Genomic DNA, 20,614 nt, shown 5'->3' on the forward strand with positions numbered 1-20,614 from the left:
AGTAGGTTAAAGAACATTGCCTTCAGCAAGCCTTTTGTGGGAATTGCTATCTGACACCCAAAACACGCTGAAGGGAAGCCCTCAGTGTTCAAAAGTAGGCTTCTGCCATTACCCGTAAGTAGCAACAAGCCGTTGATCAACAAATATCTAAGTGCTTATCAACAGACTGATTTTCCTGTGAAGTTCAAATGGAGAAGCTCTAGAAGGAACATACCCCTAATCACCAACATAATCCATTAGAGAGAACACTCACAAGTTTCTGCAAAACATCCAAAAAAGATGGAAATGTACACTAACCGTGATGAACCTTGAAGTAAAACAAATGTGCCTTAAGAGTACATCATCAACTCTGATTTGATAAAAAAATATAAATACTTCACAGTATTTTCAAAGTTTAAAGAAAGACTATTCTGTTATCTTGCTGAAGGGTCTCAAAGAAAGTTTAAACTGGACTTCCTTACCAACCCCAGTCTTAGTGTAAAAAAGGAATTTAATCCAAGTACTGATGCTTTGTTCATGTGATTTTTTACATTCTTTCCAAGTCTTTCTCTTCAGTTTTCTGCACAAAACCTTCTCACAGAAGTTCTGCTGGGACACAGAGCTAATGTAAGAGCTCACCAAAGAACTCTCATGAGAACTATCTCGTATCTTCTACCAGTTACAGTGGTTCAGTGTTAGACTTTTAGCTACACAGACAGGGAACAGGGTAAACAAAATCAGCTGTGCCATTCCATTAAAAAGAAGATGGAGAACAATTAGAAACATCCACCTCTCTACTCACTCCCTAGGTAGTCAATATCAAAAAAATCAAGACCACCAAAATCACCACCATCCCTCCAGCTATAGTAAACTAGAGCTTTAATTCATTTTATCTTCTTCATTTTGAATCAGTAAAACAGTAAAAACTCGGGGCTTTCCAAATGAATGCAGTTATTTATTATTGCCTATTTTTCAGCTGTATTGCAATGCATGCTTTTCTAGTTGGAGCAGCTATGCGAGTTTCAAAATTTTCCATCTATATTCTGTGAAAAAGTAAAGACAAAAATGTAAGCGGTTAGTTTCTAATCTAAAAAGTGATCCCCCCAGAAGACCAGATGTATCACATGTTATGGTCACCATCTTTTGCCCACCCTTAAAAGAATTAAGCAAATTAAAAAGCTGCAGAAGGAGCAATGAAATGCAAGGTAAATGTTCTGTAACACAAGTTTGACTTCAGTATATAGCTCCCCCCCCCAGTCATTTATAGCTACTGCTCTATTTTTATTTTTGTTACTTGGGCTTTTAGAAAAAAGCTTTCAAAACCACAAAGAAAGGCTACTTTTGAGGTGCTCAAACTAAACATCTATTATTTGTACACTTGGTAACTAAATCTTAACATGTTATTATATGGGGTAGTAAAAAGACACAGAAAAATCTGGATGGCTCATAATGCAACTATCATCTCCAGCCACATAAGCAGAGAACTATTTCAAAGGTTACAAAATTGTGCTAATTTAAGTTTTAGAAAATTGCTGATTCTGAATGTGCAAGTGATGCAACTCAAACTCAACTACTAGGAATACAGAAGCTATGCTACACCTTTTCAATGAATAATGATGGTTTCTGTATCAGACTTCTAGAGAGCAAATTCTTCCTTTCACTTAAAAAAAAAAAAAGATATTTTACTAGAGATTAAGCTGAATCAAAACTAAAGATCCATCAGTCCTACTTACTAGCATCCTTATTATTTTCACATCTACTTAACTCTGGCCATATTCTAAGCACAATTAGAACCCTGTGTTAACATTTTGATAATGTTTGTTGACAACTTATTCCAAATCAAAATTCAGTCAAAAAGTCACATGTATGTCTCTAAAACAGTAGCAAGTAAAATAACTTTGCAACTAAACATCGTTTACATAGCGTTGGACAGGCTGCTATACTTAACCTTCCCTTCTTCTAGCATGTGTTGTTACTTAGTTACATCCCCATGACCAATACGAAAACCTGTCAGTACCAGTATAGGGCTTTGAAGGGCTGTTCTGCAAGTGCTACAAATCACTCACTGCTTTTCAGGCCAACCACATAAAGACAAAACAACATTGCCTCTGTGCAGCAAGGCCAATGCTCTCAAATTGAGTATTTTGCTGTTCCGTTTTTAGAAACTGGCATGGCAAATTATCACAGTCAAGCTGGAATCTGACTCCAATCTAATCTCTAAAACCAGAGTGAAGCCAACAATCTATACGCCAAAATTGAGACGCTCAGCACATAAAGAATACTGGCAGCAAATCTATGCAACTCAGCAATAACCTTTAGACATAAAAATATCAATTGCAGCACCTATTTAAGATAAGAGGGTCCCACTAACTTCATCCACTAGACACTCCCAGTGTCGGAAGATCAAGTCACAGAAAGCAAAGGCAGGAACTGGGAGAATGAAGAACTGCCCACTGCAGGAGAAGATCAGGGTCTTGAACCTGATCTAAGGAACCAGCAGATGCACAAGTCCATGGGACCTGATGAGGTGCATCCATGGGTCCTGAAGGAACTGGTCGATAAAGTTGCTAAGTCACTATCCATCATATCTGAGAAGTTGTGGCAGTCCAGTGAAGTTCCCACTGACTGGAAAAGGGGAAACATACCCCCCGTTCTTAAAATGGGAAAAAAGGAAGACCCGGGCCACTACAGACCAGTCCCAGCTCTGTGCCCAGCAAGATCACGGAGCAGATCCTATGCTAAGGCACACGCAAAATAAGGTGACTGGTGATAGCCAACATAGCTTCACTAAGGGCAAATCGTGCCTGACAAATTTGGTGGCCTTCTACGATGTGGTCACCATGTTGGTGAATAAGGAAAGAGCAACTGATGTCATCTACCTGGACTTGAGCAAACCATTTGACACTGTCCCACACAACATCCTTGTCCCTACATTGGAGAGACATGGATTTGATGGATGGACCACTCGGCGGATAAGGAATTGGCTTTATTGTCGTGCTCAAAGAGTTGCAGTCAAAGGCTCAATGTCCAAATGGAGACCAGTGACAAGTGGTGTTCCTCAGGGGTTGGTTTTGGGAACTGGTGCTGTTTAGCATGTTTGTCAGTGATATGGACAGTGGGATTGAGTGCACCCTCAGCAAGGTTGTTGACAACACCAAGCTGTGTGGGGCGGTCGACACGCTGGAGGGATAAGATGCCATCCTGAGGGACCTTGGCAGGCTTGAGAAGTGGGCCTGCAGGAACCTCATGAGGCTCTACAAGGCCAAGTGCAAGGTCCTGCACGTGGGTCAGGGTAAGCCCTGGTACCAACACAGGCTGGGGGATGAAGGGATTGAGAGCAGCCCTGAGGGGAAGGACTTGGGGGTACTGGTGGATGAAAAGCTCAACATGATCTGTCAGTGTGCACTTGCAGCCCAGGCGGCCAACCACATCTTGGGCTGCATCAAAAGAAGCGTGGCTACCAGGGCAAGAGAGGTGATTCTGCCCCTCTACTCTGCTCTGGTGAGACTCCACCTGGAGTCCTACGTCCAGCTCTGGAGCCCTCAGCACCGGAAAGACATGGATGTGTTGGAGCGGGTCCAGAGGAGGCCACAAAAATGATCTGAGGGCTCGAACACCTCTCCTGTGAAGAAAGGCTGAGAAAGTTGGGGCTGTTCAGCCTGGAGCAGAAGGCTTTGGGGAGACCTTATTGCAGCCTTCCAGTACCTGAAGGGGGCCTACAGGAAAGATGGAGAGGGACTTTTTAGAAGGGCCTGCTGCGATAGGACAAGGGATAATGGCTGTAAACTAAAAGAGGGCAGATTTCGATTAGATACGTGGAAGAAGTTCTTTACTATGAGGGTGGTGGGGCACCGGAACAGGTTGCCCAGAGAGGTTCTGGATGCCCCCTCACTGGAAGTGTTCAAGGCCAGGTTGGATGGGGCTTTGAGCAACCTGGTGTAGTGGACGGTGTCCCTGCCCATGGCAGGGGGCTTGGAACTAGATGATCTTTAAGGTCCCTTCCAACCCAAACCATTCTATGACTCTTACACTAAGCTTCAGCATGCAATGTTGTAGAATCAGACACATATGAATTACTAGATATGGAGGTAAATGAGAAGAAAAAAACCAGAAGTTGAACACATTTATCAAAGGTAAAGTCGCATTGACATAAAACTACAATGACATCTTCTCAGAAGTTACTATTTTCTAGGCACAGGAAAGCACATACTATATAGATAATGTGCTATTTATTCTACCTCTAAAGCAGCTGATGCACCTAGTGATTAGCAAGTTTCTGATTTAAGCTAGAAATTTAACAAACCCTACACACTGGACATCAACAAAAAACCTTTCAATTTTAAGGACAGAGGTTTTGAAACACCACGTCAATCTAAGTAGCACACAGAAACAAATGGAGCTTAAACAGTATATGAGGGGGAAATCATGATATGGTTTTCTACAGTAAAACAGAGATTAAGTCAGTGACCTAGGAGAAAAGCCCTCTAACTTATCTCCAACCTACCTCAAGGCTTACGGAGTCATGGATATCTTTCAAATAAAGGAAAGTGTAACATGGATAGTGGAACTTGTGCTTCTCCCCATACACCTTGCCTTTATTTTCTAACTATTCCCCAAATCCTTACTTCATTTATCTTTTCATTTATTTTTTCGATTACATCTACATCTATTTTAAGGTCTGAGGAACAAAAGGAGCATCTAGTCATACTTCAGAAGCAGTTCTTCCAGGACAGTTCAGAGTAAGCAAACAGCCTGCACCTTCACTCCAAATGTACATCAGCCTCAAGGTATAAATCTAGAGTCGCTCATCAATTCTTTTTTAAAAGGACAAGCCATCCCACTCAGATTATAAACCTCTTAAAAAAAAAAAAAAAGTGATGTAAGAAATAAAATGGCTTAAGAGGCCAAAAGTATCCCTACTGTGACTTGCAAAGTTAAGTTATACAAGTTATTTACATACTAAAATGACAGGCATCTTAGAAATGCATATTAGAAAGATTACATAAGAGTACATATGACAAGCCAGCCACTGTATAGCGAACAGAGAGTTCGCTGAACCGTAAGAGTCAACCTCAGGTTGTATTTGGTACATTCACACAGGCGTTTAGTATGTGCTGGCTTCAGGAAAAGGGTAAATTCCATTTGTGGAGCTCCAAAAAAGCAATTTTACAAATATTTTCCTCCTTCTACACAGAGAAGAGAGTTCTCCTTAGGTTAACTCCAAAACAGTTAACAGACATGCTCTTAATTGAAAAAAAAAAAGTGTCGTCTCTATTTTGATGTTAGCTCCCACTGCAGTTGTCCTTTGTCACTTGTCATGCTGGATTACTCAATGCTCTCTAGCCAGGGCAAAACACAAATACATTCCTAGCTGCAGCAACAAATGACGTACTTATTTAGCTGTGCTTCCATCTGCTGAGTTCTCCCACTCCAGAATCTGCACTGGCTTCACTCCATTCCTACATACAATTAAGGAAAAGGGTATTCACAGATAAAGCTTTTACACGTGGGTATAGAAACTGGGATGCTGAAAACGACTGCTCTCAGGTTGTACCTATCTGGCCATTAGGCAGCTGTCAAGATAAAACACGAGAAGCACTGTACGCAGGATTTATACCACTGGTACCAAAACTAGCTCCAGAAGTTATACCTAAATATAATGCTGAAGACAAACATACACTTTTCACCTGTGCTTACAGAAATTTAACTGAAGACAGCTTGCTGCTTGAACTTGTGTCCCAAAAACTCAAAGAGCCGAAGCAGACTCTTTGACACGAGTCCTTCTCTATTATATTAAACTTAAGAATACTCTGTGAATACTATCAATTTGCCCACTGGAGAGCTTAAATTATTTAATAATAAGGTAAATGCGTTATTAAAAACAAGACACTACACAGTATCTTGCAGAGTTCTGCTCTTACTAGTTGGAAATGTTTTAACCCAATACAAACATTACACTGCTGTTCTAAAAGACGTTTAGGTATTTATTTTGTTTATGTCTATAAGCTAATGTTGGATCATAAATATAATTTATGTATTATTAATTCCTCTATTCAATTCACACATACACAAAAAATCAAAAATATAACAACTCACTAGTCTCTGAAGTAATTAATAACTTTTATAATATAAAATACAAATAAATGTAAGCATTACTGCTTAAGTGATCCAGTAGCCCTTAAAACCACCAAGAATAAAACAACCTTATCTGTATATTCACTATAATACAACCTTACCTGTATATTCACTAGATACCAAAGTAAAAATATGTAAGAAATTAATTTGTAAGAAGACCAACAAAACCACAGGGTCTTAAATCGTACTAATTCACTGAGAAGTGAAAAATACAAAGTTGTATCTCATCATGCAAAACTAACATTGTAAAAACAAACCAGGACAGTTTAAGCAACTCCTAACCTGAACACCCTTACCATTACTAGCCTGTGAGAGAGCTGCTTAAAAAGTTTTGTCATTCTCTGCTGTTGACAAATACCCAGAGATTCTCAGGAACTAGAAAACATTTTTTGTCTATTCTTCAGTGGAACATTAGGAAAAGCAAGTTCTCTTCTAACATCTTAATACGTACAATGATCAGCTGAATTTTAGATCACCTGTTACAAAGATTCCTCTGATATTTTAAGTAAATCATTACATTTCACACCATCAATAACTTTTAATTGTATTATGTGCCTTGTGCAGAACAAAATGTAGGTGGTAACTTTGCAGGATTAGGGCTTACTTCCAACTGCTCTGTAACAGCACAAGCACTGAAGATACAATAACAACAAAAACAACCTGCAGATTTAACAGCAGATGCTAGTTTTCATTTGTAAATAAAAAATATGTACTTAAAACACATAAAATCTACAGTCACTATGTTTTGATAATATTGATAACAATTACCGTGACATAGGCCATACATAGTGTATGCAGCTATAAAATCTCTGGAAAGCAAGAAGCAACTTGTGGAAAACAGTAAGAACGACTGAAATAAAACTTGATATAAGCAATCTTCTTTTAAAACATCCTTTCCGTATGAGGTCACTTAAAAACGTGTATTGTAAACCTACCTGTTCTCCAGCCACTGTACACAGTATTGTCTAACAATCAGATGACAATACTTTTGGATGTTTGTCTTCTACGGGTTTATTAGAAAGATAAATGCTATCTTTTTGTTCCTCCTAATAGGTTTGGGAATCTTACCTATTTAATGGCATGCTGCCCTAGCTAAATGATGAATCCTGTCTATTGCTTTTCAAATGCACCAACCTTCTCAAAAACACTGGATGGTGTCATCAAACAAAACCTGATGTTCTGAATGATGGTGTCCGTATGCCTCCAGCGTCTTCTATCATGGCGCAGCCAGGCCTGAACAGCTTCATACAGCTCTATCTCTGGAAACCTGCTCAGGTAGTCATTATCCAAGTAAGACATGAGCTTCTCAAAGCTCAGATATGAAAGGAAGTCAGGTCTGGACATGAGTGGCACAAAATTCTCTAGCAGAAAGGAGTCCAGTTTTTCCCTGACTCCTTCGATGTTTACACCGAAATCATCCAGAAGTCTCATTATTTCTGCACAGTTTTCTAAGCAGATTTTAGCTAAGAGAAAAGAGCAGCAAAATTTTACCACCTCTATAAGCTGGACATACATGGCAGCCTGAAGGATTTCATGAACAGTGTTCATACTCAGTTCAATAGTTCCATAGTACATGAATTGGAGGACATGACTGAAGCCTGTAGCTGTCAGACCTTTCAAATGGATTTTGTCCTGATCTCGTTCTCGCATATCAGCTGTGAACATAATCCTGAAGTAATCACTCTGGGTGGCAAGCAGTGCTTTATGGGCCTGAAATTGGTGGTCTTCAATGACAAGTGTGACATCAAGAAGCAATCCCTCCTCATACAGTGCTCTGAATCCAGCAGAGACACTGGTGTCATGGATGGAGGAGCTAAACCCTTCCACGTCCCCTGCCATGAATCACCTGGGGGGAAGAAAAAATACATAAATAAAAATAAAAATAGATTGTTATTTCTAATAACATATCACAAGCCCTTCCTGACCAGATAAATCCTAACTGAGATTGCTTTTATTAAGACTTAAAAGTGTTCACCATCCTTTTTGTTTTCTCTTCAGCTGAAAAATCAACTTACGAAACAAAACACAAACGTTAAAATGAGACTATTTTGGGGCAAGAATTATTTTAAGAAAGGGTAATGAACAACTATGTGATACTGCCAAAGTGATTCCTCACTCCAAGCTATTTAGTGGTCAGATAATGAATATGCAATGCTAAAAAGGTTGTCATGGGTTTTCTTCCTGTCCCTCCCCTCAATCTTTCTAAAGAATTTATCTCATGGGAGCAATACACCCACCACTCTTGAATATCAAAGGTTTCAGAAAGGAAGCCAAACTTCCCTGACTTCAGAAACAAGCTCCAGTAGATTTGTACAAGGTATACCCTAAAAAAAAATATAGTCTATTTAAAAATGTCAGTTTACTCCAGTATATATTTCTAGGAAACTGAACATTTTCAGAGATACTATTTAAGTTTGTGTGACTCGCTTCTCCCATAACAACACAGTCCCTTTCCCCTCCCCCTTGTTTCTTACTATAGGGATTAAGTGACAAGATTTTTAAAGTGCAATATACTAAGGCAACAGGAAGCACTGACAACGTTAGGTCACAATAAATAATATTCTGTATACTGGGTTTAGTGATGCTTAATTGCTTATTAAGCATCTGAACATTTGCAGATGGATACTGTTACTTACATACAAGCTATAGTCAAACTGTAAATATGCCAAAAAGAAATTAAAGACTAGCAGAATCCTACCCTGTTAAAATTAAGGAAGATAAATATTCAGTAAAAATCTGTATCAAAAACTACTAAAAATCCAGGAAATTCTCACAATCTTGGTCAACTTCCTTGTGTTTAGGTAGGGTGAAGTTGCACGAGGCAGCTTGAACCAATTTAACAATTTATCACCAAACAACAACAGCGCACTCCATTCTCCCTCTCTGTCATTCTGGGGTCTGAGCTCCTGCTGCCTACTTTGAGACATTTCTGAGGCTCACTGGACTGCTCTAGAAAGCCAATTCAACTTGACAGAAAACTAAACGAAGGCGAAGGTGAGGATGGGATACACACAACGCCACATGACACAAACACCACCACCACCCAGCACACGCAAAACTTCAAAACCAGAGAGCTTTCTGCTCATCAGTAAGCTGACTTCTGCCTTGACACTGCAGGGGGTATGGCACAAGAGCCAACCTGATGCAGAGGGCAGGACATCGCACATGAGCAGGAAAGGGGAAGAAGAGTAACATCTTCCCCTTTTAGCATTAATCAGCTACTAGAATTAGTTCAACCATTTTGTTTCACTTTATCCCACCTTAAATTATACTGTGACATTCATTCAGTTATTTGTACATTTAACTCCAAATTTCCTGTAACAATTAAAGTTAATAATGTTTTGATACTGGTGACCTACATAAAAAGCTAAATAACACCAACATCAACACATAAAAAAACCTGCTAATTGTCAAGGTTATACAACTTTATAGCAGTATATGGACCCAGAAGTGACTCCAGGTTGGCCCGAGTTTCACAACTTCAGAGAGCAGTTACCATGTTACTCCCTCTTCCTCAAGCCCCACATCCTCAGTGCTGCCATTTTAATTGCAATGTATTTTATTAGACTCCATCAACAGATAATCATCGCCTCTCCTTAATTCATCAGCACACATCCTGGAAAATGAAACTAGAGGTACTCTTTGTCTATGCAAAACTAAAATGGTGAGTGCGTGTTTGTAGCCGCACCTCATGGAATCTGCACCGCTCCCACGCTGTTCAAGCCTCCTGACAGGTTCTGTGCACAAGAGAGTTAATGCTGGGAGTGTTCATGAAAATTAAGGGTTAATGCTGGGAGTGTTCATGAAAATTAAGGCCTTAGGACAGAATTCAAATTCCTGAAAGTAAGAGCAGCAGCAAGAGAACAAAGCTGACAATCCAATCGCTTTCTCGCCAGTATCCATGATAGCACATTCCTCTCGATGTCAGTGAAGACAGACAGAAAATGCAAACTGCTCTGGAGCTTCACTTTACAAGTCCTGCGTTCCTGAACACAGCACATGGCTACCAGAAAGAAAAATTACCATTAAATATTTCTCTTTGTTGTTCCTAATTCTCACATAAAAGCAGACAAAGACAGAATTCTTTTACTAACTCTGACCACCTCAAAAAGAAGCAACTGACGAGGAAGCATAAAGCCTGACTTTTCAGGATTTTGCTTTCTAATTGGATTTCTCACATCAAATAAAAAGGTAAATACTAATATTAGCTTTTTTCTTTACTAGGATGTTTGTAACTCCTTCCCCCACCCCCACCCCCCCACCTCCAGTTTTCTGATGTTCAATAATGGTTAAGCTCATGCTTCAGTCTTTCCTGTTTAAGAGATTTAATGATCACTTGCTTTTAAATGGGACACCTGTTTTCATAAAATATACAGCATCTTGAAACAACGGTCTCTCAATTTTTGTTTGAAATTGGCCAAGAGGTTCAAAGGTTACTACGATGCTCAGACAGTACAAAGGTGTAAGTTACATTTCTTTAGGAGATCAACTAAGACCTATGGCTCAGCTTCATTTCCAAGATCAATGGAAAAGATGGGACAGGAAGGTTGCAATTTACAAATCTGTGACATGAACAGAATAACAGAACAATATATTCGGAAAAAAAAAAAGTCAGAAATGAAGCAACACTCCCCAGATGACTGAACCAACACATATTAATCTGAAAATAATGGAATTGCCCATCATACAGGCGGCAATCTCACGGAAGGGATTTCTTCAAAACAGCATATATATTACTGCGAACGTGAACAACATAGAAGAACCACACCAGTAAGCTCCAAACACACACTTCAACTTGACAAAATACAATTACATTATAGCTACTCTGCAAATAAAAGGAGAAAAATTAACTTCTACATAGGACAGATTTAAAAGGCCTCTTTTGCCACCCTCAAAGCAGCAAAAAGGAAAAGTTGGGAAATGAAGACAAGCACAGACAAATGGTAGAGGGTAAATGCACCAACTCCAGATGAGCACCTCCAGGGTTCCTTTTAAGGATCAAAAAAAATACGTAACACACAAACCCCAAAAACCAGCACCAGAGCGACCTGGACAACGGGCTGTAGGTGGCCCTGCTGAGCGAAGCAGTGGGCCAGATGACCCCCAAAAGTCCCTTCCAACCTCAACCAGTCTGTGATTCTGTGATCAAGTTGCTTTTACACAGAGACCACTTTGAATTTTTTTTTTTGCAACCATCCTTTTAATCATGATTAAACAGCAATAAGACAAACACACACAAAAAAAGAGATATAAGCTACTACCCTCGCAATTTTAAATCTATCAAAAATGAGGTGTTAGGAATAACCAAAACAGATTTTTAAAAGCCCCCTTCATTTAGGAAACACCTTTTAGGGTTCTAATTTTCACATCTCCCTAAAACTGGCTATTCTGTAAAAATGTATTAAAACCAGAAGTTAGCCACAAAACTCTACAATGGTAACAAAGTGGTATACAAGCTGAAATTATTATTTCAGAATGTTTTAAAAATGTGGGGGTTTAAGTCACTTAATCCTTCTTTTCATATCCCTGCTATATTATTTTCAGTAAATCTATAGTTTTCAATCTCAAGATATTTTTCCTCCCAGACAGCATTTAACAGATTATTTAAGTAGAGACAAAACCAGTAAGACTTCTCCATAACACCATCTAAAGAAGCTTCAGATTTCTGCAAACTACTAGTCTTCCCGCATTAAATGAGTAAATACTCTTTTTTTGGCACAAACCCATAAACAATAGCAGCAGATACATTTTTCATCACAACAGGTAAATGTATTGGCCAGTGCAAATACACAAGGGGTTTAAAACAGCACAGAGACTGGGAAACTAGATAGTTAATTGCACATTATGATCAACTGGTAAAAATGTTCATTTCTATAGCTAATATCCTCAGTAAAAAGCATACAGCAATGTGGTAGTTCAAATATTTAAAAAGCAATACAAAATACTCTCAGATGAAATAATTTTTCTAAAGTGTAGCTATGCCATTCCTCCCACACACAGCCTTGCAATCTTAAATGCAATTCTATGCACTATTCAAGTGCTGCAGCGTATTTCCCAGAGGACAATACCACAACGGGTTATTTTATATACCTTCAATAAAGATGAAAAATTAAGAGTTAGATTTTCTTCACCCATGCAAATCACAACAGCACACTTAATCCTAACAAAGACATGTAGCCTACAGTGGTCTATAAAAAAAATGGAACAAAAAAATCCAATGTATAAACAATAAAGGGGAAAAAAAAAAAATATAAGTTGACGTTCTGCATTGTTCTCCGCATACTAGAGCTGATCAGTATAATGCAGCACAGGAAGTAAGACTCTGCTGAAAAGCCAAAAGAGAAATATGCTTAGCCTTATTAGCTTTTCCTGACATTTCCTCCTCTTTTAGCACATAATGCATTACAGAGTCTACTCTGCTGTGACTGTAAAAGCACTCACTTGGAACACTGATTTCTCATCTTTATTCCGCAGCTGTAATAGAAGTCTGAAAACCTTGTTCCAGACTGTTTTTTCTTGCTAAACAAGGGGAACCTTCTTCCCTCAGGGTGTCCGAGGCTCTTAGTCACAAGCAGAAGAAATGGAGTCTAAATGCACAGGCTACTGAGAAGCAAGTTATGGAATACCCGCTTTTGGGTCACGCCCTGCTTGATTTAAAAATCTATCCAAAAGGCAGATTTCTACCTTCCTGAAAAAGTGCCCTTTAAATAAGTGTGTTCACATAATATGTAAGCTTATATGCACTTTCTATGGATAGAAATGTATTGTTCTAGGAAAGAATTGACAGTATGAACTCTAGCACACCAGCTGAAAGGCAGATTTCTGCTTTCCCTTACTGCTGTTCCTTAATAACTTCTTTGAGATGCTGAGACAGAACTAGCAAGTTCCTTTGTTTACATATTTTGAAGTACTTGTTCATTCTACCTACCCCATAGAAATTCTGAGAAAGCACTTATGTGAACACAGCTGAACAACAAATTTTCACATAATAAACCAATGTATATACAAGTCACACAAAAAGATTTCACCAGACACACAGAATCATCATTTGGTTACACAAAGTACTAAAACACAGCTTAAATTTCAATAATCTGTTCCATCTATCCCATTCCTTTTATCCATCAAATGCACGCATTTAAATGAAAATTTTAAAGCCATTACATATGCTTTATTTAGTGAGGTGCATAGTAAAGACTGCTTTGCGCAGAATTCTTTGACCTTAACTTTGTTAAAACAAACACTTTCCTGCACAAATAGGACGTTTCTCCATAGCCAAATGTCATACACGTATAAGAAAATATAATGCACGCAGGCATTTGCACATACAAGCAAAACATTCACAACTGCACATATTCATCACTAAAAACTGGGCCTTTGAATGCAGTGTACTGCAATGAGTGAGAATGCGATGAGTGTATAAACACACATTTACACAGCATGAATAATTTAGCCCCCCAATTAAACCTTTGTTTACATGACTTGACACTAAAACCATTAAACTTTGTCCAAATCACCATTTTTAATCGTAATTCCCCACAAACAGCACAGAAGGAATGACATAGAAGAGGGAAAGATCAATAACCCATGGGTACCCAAACTTTGCATTGCTACAACAATTGCAAGTGTAAGAAACAAAGAAACACATCAAGTTCGTATGTGTTTTACCTAAAATCCTTTATAATTAATATGCTGTTTGGGAAACTATTTTAAACACATCGGTAGATTCACACTAAAGACTTTACCCAATCCGTGATGAGAATTCCAAAAATATCGGATTATTTCAGAAGTGAGGAGTTAGGAGCTTATCAATCGCTGCCAGTCAGAGGAACCAGCCTGCCAGAACTGTAAGAAATTAAAACTTGCATACTCTTGAAAACTCTGCACACTGCATGAAGAATTTCTTAGGGGCACGCATCTGACCACGACAGCTCCTCTTAACAATCTCTACCCACGCTGCCATCTCTGAGTGATTTGCATCGGTTCATAACAACAGTGGAACTTTTATAACACATCAGTTGTCTCTGAGGTCATTATGATTATACTGTAAGTACTATCAGAACTAGTTACAACTAAACATACAAAAACTCAGTATGGGCTGTGTCTTAGCTCAGTACGGTTATACGTCACTCTCTAAGTACGCTAAAACCCTGCTGAGCAGCCTTTATCTATCTTCAAAGAGTACAGTACTAGGAGAGAGTGTTCTGTTCCATTTTCTTTTGAAAAACCTCTAATTCAAGTAGATGTGTTCATGCTCTCACATGCACGTAATTGTAATGGATAGGTTTCTCAGCTCATATTACTTTCTGTTCCTAAAAACTTGTACTATAATCCAATTCAGCCTTTCTGCATAGAATAAGCCAAACGTTACAAGCACAAACACAGAAAAGATCAGAACCATTTTGTTTTAAAATACTGTTGAAGAGTATAGTTTTCATATACGTTCAATTTAGATGAATACTAATCGATTATATGTCAGAAACTTCCCATTTTACAACACTAGCCATCAGAGAACAAACTACGTTCCCCATCTCAGCCCTTAAATCAAGCTTTAGGATGACTATCAAAATTATTCTGATGAAAATACATGTTTGACAAGCATTTTAAGACTGCCAGACATATGCATCAGCTGTAGTTACTTGACCAGTTTAACTTCTCCTAACTGAATCTAAACTCAGCTTCTGTCTCATGAACTAACATCAATGAGATATACCTTAGTTTCTCATCATATTAGTCCATTATGCAGATGACATAACTGCACTTCAGAGGCATTAAGATAGTTTAAACCATTTAGCTAAAAGATCATTGCATCACTATACCTGCACAGGAAAACCTGTTCCCGAACACAGAGCAAGCTCAGCTCAACGCTCTTCCAATTACATTTACTGATACCAGAACGGGTGTCCACTACAAAATATTTTTAATATATCTGTAAGAACAACAATTGTATTTGACTAGAAAAATTTTTATCACTAATACCTAAGAGTTCAATGATGGTAGTGTTGAACACTACAGATCTGCCACTCCTCTCAAAGAGGACAGGACTGCTCTATCCCAAGTGCCAACATTCCTTACACATATGCATCTCCATGGCTTCTATAATCATTAACATTTCCAAAAGGAGGAAAAAAATTAACAGAGTGATTTTTCTCATTGTGAAGATACTTATCAAGAACATCACAGTATATTTTATAGAGAAAAGTAGCAAGTTAAGTATTTCTTAGTAGCAAAAAATCTAATCCTATTTTTTTTACTTGTCACGTGTTTTTAACATAATGAAAAGGTAATGAGCTACATGTAGTATTTCAACTAAAACAGTAAAAATAATTTTAATCTAAATTAAGATATTTTAACTACCTCTTACAACTGTATTTTTGTTATTATCTGTATATTTATTCCTTAGTTAATACTTTTAGCATCTTCTGAGAAATGAGATTAATGCGACTGTGCCTTTTGTTCAAGAAACACAGCTTCTGACCTCACTGCCAAATGACAACCTAATTTGTCAGAAAGACAGAAATCTCAAACATGTTAAAATTTCTAGATTTCCCCCGCATTGGCATCTAGATAAAGTAAAAGATCCGGCGTCTCCAGTGTGAGCTCAACAGTTATCTGTTCTGCTTTGCTTGCTGAAAGGCAAATCAACACATGTGTAGATCCAAACCAGCCACAGGGCATAATTACGGAAAGTGAAAGGAGATGAGTGACAGTGGGAAAGTTTATAGGACATGTGGCAGAAATTAAGCACATTAGCTAGGTGTTGGAAGGAAAGAGACAGAAAGGACGTTAGCACATGGTGGTATGCTGAGGAGATCCGAGTGTGAACCGGGGCAATGGGGGTGAAAGAGCTGGGTTGTTATCTTAGGGACCAGTATGCACAATTAACAAGTCAACAGGAAGCCAGACTTCAGTAGCTCTTCCCTTTTATCCAGTAACAGCTTTACGATTCCCCTACTCTTCTCTTAAAGTGGGGGGCCGGGGGGAACCCAAACAAAACCCAAGAACTCTAAATTTTTAAGCGACATTTCAGTATTTACCGAACAGGTCCAAGGCTCCAGCACCGACCGCGGGCGGCAGCCTGCTCGCTCAGCTCGCAGATACACCCTCCTCCCCCGAGGCCGCTGGCCGCGGAACAGCCGCTCTCGGGGTCGGAACTCGGGTGACCTCCTTCAGCTTCTCTGCCCGACAGGCTCAGCACCGCTCCGCCGCGAGCGGGAGCTCAGAGCCCGAGCTCCCCACGGACGGGGCGGGCGGGCTCGGGGTCTGGGACGTGCCGCCGCCCCGCCGCCCCCGCCCCGCAAAGCTTTCACGGCGCCCGCCGGGATCGGCCCGGCCGTGCCCGCCGCCCCGCTGCAGCCTGCCTGCCCCCCGCCGCCGCCCCCACTCCCGGGCATCCGGCCCGCCGCCCCCGCCCGCCGCGGTCCCTGCAGGCCAGGCGGGGGCCCGGGCAGGCAGCGGCGGCAGGGCCCAGGGGCCCCGGCGGCGGCTTCACCTACCTCTGGGCAGCGGCGGCGCTGGAGACGCGGCTCCTCCCGCTGGACCGGCGGAGAGGGGGCCTCCGTGTAACATAAAGCCGGGGGCGGCGGCGGAGGGAGGCGCCGGGGGGCTGAGGAGAGGGGCAATGGCTGAGGCAAAGCGGGGAGGAGGAGGAGGCGGAGGAGGAAGGGGGGATCCTGGGCTCCCTCCTCCCCGCGGTTCGCGCTCAGGGGGAGGTGGGGAGCCGCCCCCCGCCGCGCCGTCCGCCCGGGCACCGGCGCTCCCGGCCCTGCCCGGCCTGGCCTCGCCCCCGGGGTCCCCGCCGCCCTCGCCTGCCCCCCGCCGCTGGCGCCTGTTTACCTTCTGCGCTGCCTCGCAGGGCCGCAGGCGCCATCTTCCCCCGCGACAGGCACCCCGCGCCGGCCGTCACTTCCGCCGCCACCTGCGGGCCCGCCGCCGGGCGGGGGGGGGGGGACCGGGGCAGCAAACCGCGGCCGCCCGCCAGCCCCCGCCCCGCGCCCCCGCGGTGCCGGCCCGGGCAGAGCAGCCTCACCGGAGCCCAGCGCAGGCCGCGGGAAAGCCGCACCGGCGAGCATCGTCTGCGCCCGGCTGGCGAGGCCGACCCTCCGCAAGAGCCCGCGTCCGGCGGCCTCCCGGCCGGGTCCCGCCGCAGGGCACGGCTCCCTCCCTCGGCGCCTCCGCAGCCCGCACTCCTCCCGGGCGGCAGCCAGCTCCCGGCCTCGCCGGCCGGTGTGGCAACCTGGTCACCGGGGCCCAACGGGTCAGGGCCGGCCTTGAGCAATGAACGGGAAGGGTGGCCCGGCGAGGGCTTCACCTCGGCACCAGCCACCTCCTCGCTGCCTCTGCCCTGCCTTCCCCTGGCGAACCAACCCCGACTTCATCGCGAGGGGTGAACTCCACTATGTGGGCTGTCGGTTGGCCACTGCCACCGCCAAACCCTTCATGACACCTCCGGTGTCACTCGCTGCCCGAAGCGGCAGGCCACACGCTGCTGTCCTCTCCCTGCTCGCCGCCATTCCCCTCCCCAAGAGCGTGCCTCCTCCGCGGCTGCCACCCCCAAGCCAAGCGCCTTTCCCGCCCTTCACGGCTCCACACAACCACCGGCTGCCCCACGCTCTGCCCCACACGAGGCGTCCCGCTGCCGCGCTGCCCTCCCACCCTCACAGCCTGCCTGCGCACCACGCTACAGCCGACATGCTGCCATCCCGCCTTCACCCCGACGGCCTGACCCCTCTCTGCCCAGCAAGCCTCACGCCGCCCCACCTCATCCGCTTACGCGGGCAGTAAATGCGCGCCATCGCCCCAGCCACTGTTGGAAAGCTCGTTACTTGAAACACCCAACCTCTGCCAAGACAGCAACAGTTCTGCTGCCAAAGTCCCAAAGCAGAGACGCCCTCTCCCTTATGCATAGGGTACGTCTCCTGCTGCACCAAGCGCGTACCCACTCACACCTCGTGCTTCAGCAAAGAAAAACTGGAGTAGAAAGGAAGCTCCTCACACACAGACATGATACAACCAAACCTCCGTGCATCCTTCTGCCCTCTTTGGACTTTTGACCTTCCGAGGTCAGCGAGGGTGGGAAAAGCAAAGCGGGACTGGTTTGGTTTTACCTGACGGTCATTTTGTCGCTTGCAGTTTGTGACAAGCTGAGACGTAAGATGATCTTCAGGTCTCTCCTACTCCTACACATTGCCACAGAAGAGGACCTCAAACCTAGAAAAAAAAAAAAAAAAAAAAAAAAGAAAGAAAAGCGCCCAACAGCTTTGACATACTTATTCCCAACATTTAAAAGCACAAAGCCCCTGTCCCCGTCTTCACATTGGACAATCTGTCTCTACCAAAAAATCAAAATGTATTAATAAAGCCTCAATTCTAATTTCCTAAATAAAAATGTGAATGTTAAATTTGGGCCCTCGACAATGAGCAGCAGTATCAACATCACCTCAGTTAATATTAATTTACACAGAGATTTGGGCTGACCCCTCTGATTCAGGCATCTGCACAAAGCTGGTTACCAAGCAGCTCCCACTGGCTTAAGTGAGACTACTGCAGTCAATAAAATTCTGGACACACATTTTTGAATTACATGAATATATACTGTTTACCATTTCATTTGAATAATTTTAAACATTTAGTTTACCACATATACATATAATATACTTGACAACTCCTAGAGATGTTTTTATCTACATTCATTAGATATTTGCAGTCTTCAGACTTTTCTGGTTTTTCTTCACACCACAAATGTTCCCAAATACAGTGAGTCAAAGTAACAAGACTATCTCTGAATACGTAAAGTGTATAATCTCATTGTTAAAATAGGAGCAACAGTTTGTGCAGTTTTGAATCTAAGAAGAGTTCTTGGCAAGAACCAAATCCTTTCTAAAGGCTGCTGCAAACGTGACAAAAACTGTTTCTGTAATTTTACACTGCCCTGCATCATAGCAAAATTTAAATGGCTAAGTAACTACAGAGTCTAGTATTTTCAGTTCATTTTCATGAACCACGCCTGGACGTCGAGGCAACTACAACCATGTATTGCATCATGTTCCCACTCTACTTTGTGTATCTCAGTCATAAGCATCTATTACTTTTCCCAGAAGCGAGATATTTTATACAGAATTGAAAGCATCACGTGGCCTGATGAAAGATTAGATAAGAAAATTTATTTTCCAGACCGATGTGCAAGACAAAATACACTTTGTCATTGGCAACACCATTATACATACTGTAAGGTTTCTTACCACATGTTCATATTCGTTTCTTCAAAAGAAGAATGCTGGCAACGTACAATTTGCTTTAGGTATATACAGCAGAACTCACTCCTAGCTCTCGTATCAGGAAAGAACAGAAATAGCAGTATTTGCAGAAGTGGGAGGTTACAAGCATTGCTAAACCAGGCATGCCAGTTTCACACAGATTTCTATCACGGTATTTCAATAACATGGTTGTCTGCTCCAAACCTATTTTTTTGACCCAAGCAGTTAGCCAGGCAAAATCTGAGACCCATCACATTTTCCAGCAGGCAAAACCACTGCTGACGAACGTGCATGTATTTGACATAATTGTTTCCTTACACTGAAACCTGTTTCTCTGACCATAGAAGAAATCCTATTAGTAGCAACAACCTCTACGCTTTTAAGAAGTTTCCATGAAATTGTTAACATAATTTCCCACGGAGGAGGTTTGTAAATTTGGCCTTTAGTCTCTGTTGAACCTCTAAGTTGGCTCTCATCACTGGATAGGGGGTTTTATTAGATTTTTAAGGCATTTATGTTGTACCCAACTCCGAAAACAGCACGCACTTGGCGGGGTTCTTAGCTGTTTGGTACAAAAGATTCAAGTTGTTCATATCTTGGGGCAGGGTCTTTTATCCTAACACGAAACACAGCCTACAACAGACAGTATCGCAAGAAAGGTTAAATTCAAAATCTTATCAGGCTGATGACCAGCAGAGATTACTAGCATACCAAGAGTGACATTTTACTGCTTAAGCAGATAAGCTGATCAGACCTCAAACTAGATGGGCTCATCTCCAGCACACACCAGCACATCTTGCTTCAGTTGCACCCCCGCCTTCCCTTCCGCATCCCACCCACTCGGTGCCCCAACTAAACCTACACTGTCATTCTGTCAGACAGGCATGAAACTCCATCACAGGATGAGTCTCCTTTTTCGGGTGTATCTTTGAACAAAACCAGGTCCCTCTCCCGATCACCCGGCTGAAGCAACGGCAGTATTTCACACGTATGTGGCGCACACAGCGCTAGCAGAGAATCACGACGGGCCCAGCCGCGAAGACAAGCGACACCCGCCTGCCCACAGGAGCCCTCGGAAGCGCGGGCTCCCCAGCCGCGCGTCCCAGCAGCAGTAACCGCGACCTGCGCCTCAGACCACCCGCACGCCCTCCCTCGCCGCGCCTATCACCCAGCGCCGCCCCAGGGCCTCCCCAGGGCCTCCCCTCCGCAGCCCCTCGCCGCCCCCCGCCCGCCACCGTTACCCGGCG

The 20,614-nt window shown here is 42.6% G+C and overlaps 1 protein-coding gene across 5 annotated transcripts in view; it reads right to left on the reverse strand.

The window, feature by feature from the left end:
* Positions 1 to 20,521, reverse strand: part of KLHL15 (kelch like family member 15) — a 32,054-nt gene extending 11,533 nt beyond the window's left edge. The window contains exons 1-4 of one of the 5 annotated variants that reach the window (XM_075429779.1): positions 20,230 to 20,521; positions 19,353 to 19,433; positions 18,219 to 18,321; positions 7,249 to 7,960 (exon numbers count right to left, since the gene is read on the reverse strand). In XM_075429779.1, the coding sequence (XP_075285894.1) occupies positions 7,249 to 7,953 (705 nt within the window). In that variant the 5' untranslated portion in view covers positions 7,954 to 7,960; positions 18,219 to 18,321; positions 19,353 to 19,433; positions 20,230 to 20,521. Of the gene's footprint in view, positions 1 to 7,248; positions 7,961 to 16,607; positions 16,695 to 16,947; positions 17,029 to 18,218; positions 18,322 to 19,352; positions 19,440 to 20,229 lie in introns of those variants that run through there. The other 4 variants (XM_075429768.1, XM_075429789.1, XM_075429805.1 and 1 more) reach the window with 4 other exon arrangements.
* Positions 20,522 to 20,614: the final 93 nt, after the last annotated feature.

The sequence above is a fragment of the Opisthocomus hoazin genome, chromosome 1, assembly GCF_030867145.1.
Source record: "Opisthocomus hoazin isolate bOpiHoa1 chromosome 1, bOpiHoa1.hap1, whole genome shotgun sequence".
Lineage (NCBI taxonomy): Eukaryota > Metazoa > Chordata > Aves > Opisthocomiformes > Opisthocomidae > Opisthocomus > Opisthocomus hoazin.